Source organism: Aethalodelphis obliquidens, unplaced genomic scaffold (genome assembly GCF_003676395.1).
Source record: "Aethalodelphis obliquidens isolate GAN/ISIS:26980383/991018 unplaced genomic scaffold, ASM367639v1 scaffold23, whole genome shotgun sequence".
Taxonomy (NCBI): Eukaryota; Metazoa; Chordata; class Mammalia; order Artiodactyla; family Delphinidae; genus Aethalodelphis; species Aethalodelphis obliquidens.
This window is the reverse complement of record NW_020837967.1, coordinates 14,064,932-14,071,921: the sequence shown is the minus strand read 5'-3', so window position 1 is coordinate 14,071,921 and position 6,990 is coordinate 14,064,932. Positions and strand designations below refer to the sequence as shown.

The 6,990-nt window shown below is 45.9% G+C and overlaps 2 protein-coding genes across 2 annotated transcripts in view; both read right to left on the bottom strand.

The window, feature by feature from the left end:
• The window catches only part of BMI1 (BMI1 proto-oncogene, polycomb ring finger), a 10,275-nt gene extending 10,055 nt beyond the window's left edge, over positions 1–220 (bottom strand). Inside the window, exon 1 of the mRNA XM_027121813.1 lies at positions 4–220. Within this exon, the coding sequence (XP_026977614.1) occupies positions 4–27 (24 nt within the window). The 5' untranslated portion in view covers positions 28–220. The remainder of the gene's footprint in view (positions 1–3) is intronic.
• Positions 221–1,519: 1,299 nt separating this feature from the next.
• COMMD3 (COMM domain containing 3) lies at positions 1,520–5,523 on the bottom strand. The gene is made up of 8 exons (XM_027121816.1): positions 5,329–5,523; positions 3,892–4,003; positions 3,724–3,787; positions 3,597–3,631; positions 3,176–3,236; positions 3,024–3,080; positions 2,872–2,931; positions 1,520–1,890 (listed from the first exon to the last, which is right to left on the bottom strand). The coding sequence occupies exons 1-8, from the start codon at positions 5,465–5,467 to the stop codon at positions 1,831–1,833; spliced, it is 588 nt and encodes a 195-aa protein (XP_026977617.1). The 5' UTR covers positions 5,468–5,523; the 3' UTR covers positions 1,520–1,830.
• Between the last annotated feature and the right edge of the window lie 1,467 nt (positions 5,524–6,990).

Here is a 6,990-nt window from a genome sequence, read left to right as displayed (position 1 = left end):
GATCTTGATTCTGGTTGTTCGATGCATTTCTGCTTGATAAAAGATCCCGGAAAAAGCAGCCGGCGAGAAGCGATCGCAGCGGGCGGAAAAGACAATGAAAGTTAAAAGTCGTTCAGCAGAAAATGAATGTGAGCCAAGCGGCCATCTTGAAGCGAGCTGCAGACGCTGCTGTCAATGGGCAACGAGCGCAGCCGAGAGGAGCCGCGGCCGCCGCGCTCGGCTCATGCTGCCTCCCGAGCCCGGCCTCCTCCTCCTCCTCCGCCTCGGCCTCCTCCTCCGCGGCCTCCTCCTCCTCCTCCTCGGCCTCCAACGCCTCCTCCTCCTGGGCCTCCTCCTCCTCCTCGGCCGCCGCCGCCTCCTCCCGCTCCGCACTCGGGGGAGGGAGCGCGCGGAGGGGGCGCGATCAGTATTATTCTGCGGGGCTGGGAGGTGTTTCTAATCCGGATCGGGGCTCCCTCGCCAACATCCCCATTGTCTCGCCCCGATCTCTGCCTTTAATACTACGATTATTATTTCATAGTTGCCGTGGGGGGAGGAGGGGGTGGGGGGCGCCGTGTGTGTGCGTGCGGAGAGGCGGGGGGAGGGGAGGAAGGCTGAGGAGGGGGAGGGGAGGGTGGAAAAAAAAAAGCACCGCTGAAGGCAGAGTGGAAACTGACACCGGCTCCAAAATGGCTCAGAGTCCGCCCGCCCCCTCCCCCCGCCGCCCCCCCACCGGGTCACGTGCTCCCCTCATTCCTTAAGGGCGGCCTGGGAATTAGTGTCGGTGTAGTCGGGCCCGCGGCCGCCCCCTCCCCTCGGAGCAGCGCGACCCGGCCCCCTCCCCCTCGCTCGGCGCGGCGGCGGCGCTGGCGCGGCTGCGGAGACATTTCTCCACAGCGCCACACGCGCCACCCTGCTCTCGGCGCGGGCATCGCTCCGGCCCCGCAAGCAGTTCAGCCCACCCCCCCCCCCCGTTATTTCTTTCTTGCCGCCGCCCGCCTCCGCCCGCGGTGCACACGTCCGCGGGCTCCAGCCGAGGAGATCGCCCGGCCGCCGCCCCCCGCTCGGCCCCAGGGGCTGCGGCCCAGACTCCGGCGCCGCGGCGCGGAACCTGCGACCGAGTTGGGCTCGCGGAAACAACAGCGCCCGCCCCAGTCTTCCCGCGGCCGCGCCGGCCCCCTTCCCCGCCCGCCAGTGGCCGAGGCGGGGCGCGCGCGGGCAGCCGCTCGCTCCGGGCAGGGGCTCCGCGCGGGGCCGGCCGGCCGGGCCGGGCCTCCGGAGCCCCACGGGCGAGGGTCGGGCTGCGGGCGAGCCCTCGGGCACAGGTAACGGGACGGGCCAGCTCCCGGCGCGGGGCGACCGCGCCCTTTCCCCACGTCCCGAAGCTGGGGTCTTAAGGCAACCCCGAAGATCGCATCCTTTCCCACTACGCTTAACTTTAATCCTGAGAAGAGGCGATCGTTAAAAGTTAACGCCAATCGTGTCTGCGTTTTCAAAGTAATAATTAACAAACTCAAATCCAAACAAACTCTCAGCACTCTTTAGTGGGAACAACTTATTTATTCAGAATATAATACTGTCTGCTTCCTTTTGGAAGACTTGGAAAAGATCAAATATGATCAGTGTACGGATAATACTAAAGATGATTCAAATACTTAGGCAGACTTTCCCTCTTAACCCTTTCACAAGTGTAAAAGAAAAAGTGTCAAAATTGATGAGTGACACAAATCCAAAAGAAAAAATTTGTTCTCCTGAAAAGGAAGACATCCAGCTCGCAGAAACGATGGTTCGGCGGAGGCAAGGCGTTCCTGGTCTTCCTCTAGACCGGGGCAGATCGTTAACTTCCCCAAATTACAACTGAGTTGCTCTTTCCAGGCTTTTCGAAGCATCTTTAAGTTTCCCTACTAAGTCCTGAAGATGTGTATGATGAATCGTTTTTAGGATAAAAACACAAGAAAGAAGTATCCAACTTTGAGAAAGATGCAAGAAAAGAGTCGGGGGACGCTTTCTAAACAAGTTTAAAATTCACAAAGATTTTAAACCTTTGACAAACCACTATCAAAAGAAGGTTTTCTTCTAAAATATAAAAGATGTAAAAAATTAAAAGAAGGTCAATAGAAAGTTTTCCTCTAAAATATCTCATCTTCAAATGGGCTGCTTGCCCTCAGATGTGAGATATAGTTTCTAACTGAATCCTCTGAACAGGCGAAGTATATCAAAATTAAAATTTCTCAAGTTATCTAACAAAGATTATGCTGTATTCACATCTTTTGAAAGTTTAAAGTTTGATTAATGGTTACATTAAAACGACTCTGCAGGAGATCCCTTTTGAAAAATTCAATCTCATCAAAATTTCAAGCAATGACCTTCATTTTTTTAAGTGGTAAGAAATAAATTCGTTGTCATGTCCATTAATCAATGTAATTTTTAATTTCCCCAGTCTTACACTGGCAATATAAACAGTTTTAGAATTTTGTATACTTGCTCCTTTATAAAAAGTCATTTACAACTACTGTTTAAAAATCATGTTTTGAGAGTTTAATTCAATTTCTGAAAGCAAAGAAGACATTTTCAAAGCCAAGCTCTTCCTTTTGCTTTGTCCTATTGGCTCACACTTATCACAAATAGAAGGAATTTACACTCAACACTACACAAGTTTATTTTAATTGGAGGGAACAGCAAATGCAGACCAATTCTGTTAGTAACATCATAATTTCAAAAGCGAAGCCTACGTTAAAATATTGCTTTTGAAGCCCCCTCACCATTAAATCCTTAACCAACCTTCATTATCTACTGACAGATGGTTAATTTTCTTTTGAACTTTACATAGGCATAATTCTCAATTAAAAATCTGTAAAAAGGTAGGCATATTCACAGATCCTAATACTGTACCTGTAATTGTTCCATGTTGCAACTAAAACTAATTTCTGCGTGGGATCGGGAATCAGTGTTCTAGGGAAGAAAAAAATGCTGTTTATTTAAATCAAGGAAATTTTAAATTTCATTACACATTTAAGTTTTAGACAGGGCTTATGTATAAATACCTCTATATTTAAGGTCACCAAATATGCAGATCTGTACATCTTATCAAGTTGATTGGTCTAAAACAACACAACACATTGATTTCAGTCTTTAACTCTTATTTTTTTAAAAAAGTTCCCTAAGTTCCCCTAGAAAACAGTTTGTTAAACTTTACCTTTATCTGATATTCCAAATGCCAAGAAACATCAGTTATATGAGGGAAAGATCTGCCTATACTGAAAGATACAATGATAATTTTGTACATAATAGCTACAGGAAAACTTTTAGTATTTATCTTCACCAACAATGGTGTCTACCACCTCCCCACCACACACACTATTTTAATCCATTCTGAATTTAAAACATTGTTAAACTTTATTTTCAAGTTCTGAAGAGTAAAGAGCATTTTAAAAATTATCTCCATAAGCTTTATCTTTAAAAACATTAGCTTAACTGCAATTGTTTCACTTGCCCTTTAGCCCCTTTTCTTTTGGTCTAGATCCCGTTTTTTTGTCCTGTTTTGTTTCACACCAACACTCTCCATTCATACCTGCAAGTAAAAAGTAGCTCAGCTTGACACCTTATACAGGACCTACCTTCCCAGTAGGATTTCTAGGGAATTCCTATTATTCTGGGAGGAAAAAAAAGAAAGAAAATATGTCTTTGCAAACAGAGTAGAAGAAAAATAGTAATTGTTAATTTTTAAAAATTTAAGTAAGTAACCTGATATTCCGTGCAAAACAATTCTATTCTCTCGCTGTCAAATTTACAGTCCTCTAGATAAGTGCTAAAGAAAAAAAAAGCCTAAGTTTAGTCTCCATTTTAAAAACTGAAATTGGAATCATAAAGGTACTATTTGAAAACAAATGGATATTTAAATAAATCCTGTACCTTAGAGTTGATTTGTCAGCTCTTTGCTTTCCAGCCTCCAGTATGTAAGTTGCAGCTGCTGCATGACAATGTTTTAAAACCACTGGATCGATATGTTTCAAGTCTGGGTGATCTAAAATAAATTAATTGCCAGTGATGCCTGTGACAATAAATTCTTTATAGTCCTGTTTCTAAAAAGGAATTTTAATTTGGGTAAAGAACCCTCTCTAACAAGATAACAAGAAGAATTCAACTATAAGGACTGGAAATTATAAGTAAATGAGATGTGCAACATGGTCAATGGCAAAACAATAAAGATCACACATCAATAATTATGCAATTACCTGGTCAAATTACCTTCTTTTACTTTACCTTAATACTCTTATTTTTTAAAAAACATAGTCCTAGAGTAAAATATACAGTGGTCACTCTAAAGATGGAGTAAATTCCGAGGAAAATAAGAAGATAAATATTTTATATGGTGTAAATTTAAGAATGAATAAACTTTCCTTCTAAAGATTAATTTTATGCTAACTGGCTCCATGGACATTAACACATGGAGGTGGGGGAGAGGGAACGAGTTCAGAATATAAAATACAATTTTCAAAATATTTTCAGGTTTCGACAGCCATCCTTTCTTTTTTTTTTTTTTTGAGATTAACCAGGTGGCGGTTACTATTTTCGTTTAAAGAACTTCCACTTTCATACTTTTTGTACACGTGTTTAGCTCGTGAAACTACAGGAAAAAAATTTGAATTGTTGAGATATTTATATTTAAGAAAATCATGTAATAGCGATCTGTCTTAAAATATGCCTCCATCCATACTGACACCGCACTCCGCAATCACTGACCCGACCACTTATAAGAGACTCGCCTCCTGATAACTAGTGCAGAACAAAACATTATGCACCATATTTTAAGGGTCTAGGCGTGGAACCTGTGCAAAACATATTGAACTAGAGTGTTGGAATGATCAGAGGATCTTGAGGTATTCTCTAAGATGAAAAATGTCAACACTATTTGACGTAGTAATTACTTTGGAAGCAGACCCTTTAAAACCTTCGTCAACCTAGCACTGAAAGCTTGAATTGCAGGGAGCTGCCCTGATGAAGTCCAAGTGTCAAACAGCCTTTGCCCCAGACCAGGCTGAAAACCTTAGATGTTTAGGCCACAAACAAGACTTGAACACCGGCTTTACAAAGGAACAAAGAGCCTGGGAGGGGAAATCAGGCCAGGAACGTGTAGCTGGCTGTGTGCAGGTGCCAACTGGGGAGAGAACAATGCTCAGGGTCCGATGTGGGTTCTGGCAGAGCCACATCCCCACACTCCGTCCGGAGCGAAGGGCAAACCCCGGAGACTTCCTCTTCCCGGGGCTTTCCCCTTCTCGCTCCATCTCGCTCCTCTTCTCCGAGCGCCCCTCCACCCAGGCCGATCCAGCTCAGAGCCCAGCGGCTTACCTAACACGGCCTCGTCCGCCTGGGCGTCCAGCAGGCTCTGGAAAGCCGCCCGGAGGAGAAGCGTGAAGGCGTTGGAGTCGAAGGAGCCGGGATCGGCCAGCATCTGGAAGCCTTTCTGCACATACTCCGAGAGCTCCATTGTGAGCGCGCCGTGACCTTCGACACGCGCACCACGTGACACGCGCCGCGCGCTCAGCTGATGCGGCCGCGCGCGCACGCGGCTGGGGCGGCGGCGGAGGCGGCGGCGGCGGCGCGGGCTGCGGGCCTCCCAACCCGTGGGCTCTCCGCCGGCCTCCCGGGCCGCTCCCCGGCCCGCGACCCCGGCCACCCGCCAGCCGCCGTCGCCGCCGCCGCTTCCGTCCAGTCCTTCCTTCTGCGCCCGCCGCTAGGGCCGCCGCGCCTTAGCGCGAGGGGCGGCCCGGGCTCTTTGTGGACGCGCTCGGCGCTTTCTCTGCTCTCGGCGCTCACCTAGGACTGTCACCGGCTCCTGCGGGGCCCGCGGGAGCGCTCCCGAAAGACCCCTCGGGAGGTGGTGATGGTGACGGGATCCCGGCCCCCACCGGCCCCGAGAACTACGCCTTCCCCGCTCCTCGCTCAGCGCGAAAGCCTGCGGGAAGCTCCAATCGGAGGCAACTGGTTGGTTTTTGGTTGGGGGCTTTTTTTTAACTCAACAGCTTAACCCCCAAGCACTGCCCTTCTGTGAATGAGACTGTAGACGTCTAATTATAATTCTTGCTTATTTTTCCTCTTTCATTGTCATTCCTGGAATACGGCAATTGATTCCTTCCTGCGTGGTGTGTGTGTGTGTGTGTGTGTGTGTGTGTGTGTACACGTGTATACATATAGTGCGCGTGTGTAGGTGCTGTACTTCGACAGTTAAGGGATTAATATTCACGAACATATTGGACAGAATTATTAAAAATTTTAGATGTAGCTACAAATAAACACCTTTCAAAAGCAAACTGATAAAAATTTTGTGCTACTGTGCTCACAGTATCTATAGGTCCTGTTTTAATTAGTCAAGCTATCATATTTTTATCAAATAGTTATCTTAGTAAAATGGCAAAACTAAAAACTATTTACTAAAAACTTAGTAAATAGTTAAGAATGGCAAAATCTTTATCAGAAGTGAATACCCATCATTTTAAAGGTTCAAATATTGTATAAAGTTTAACTTCCCCTTTATAGTTATACGAATTTGGAGAACAAGAGTGATTCTTAAAACAAAACAAAACAAAAAACTGCATCAAAGTAGATTATGCATTTTTTGATCAAAAGAATTTAAAAAGGAAACTCAAAGTGCAGTTCTTTCCGGGTGGAGGGGAGGAATAAAGAACGAGAAAGATGTTTTAGTCTTTCAAATAATGCCTCTTAGGAGGCATTATTTGAAACAGACTCACCATGAAACACTTTTTGAGGCATAATTTAGGTGTTTATTTGAAAAAAAAGTTTCTAACGAATACAGTCAACATTTAACCTTGCACCAATGCATAAAGAACACCTGATTTCACAACAACAGGACGCAAATGGAATAATTTAGCATCAGTAAAGATTGAGTAACTACTCAAGTTCTCCTTTGAAGGCTTTGAAAGGCATGTGAACTAGCTCTCCACTTCGGTGAGCATATAGGAGCAGTGAAGGATTTGAAAGTCTCCCTAGAGT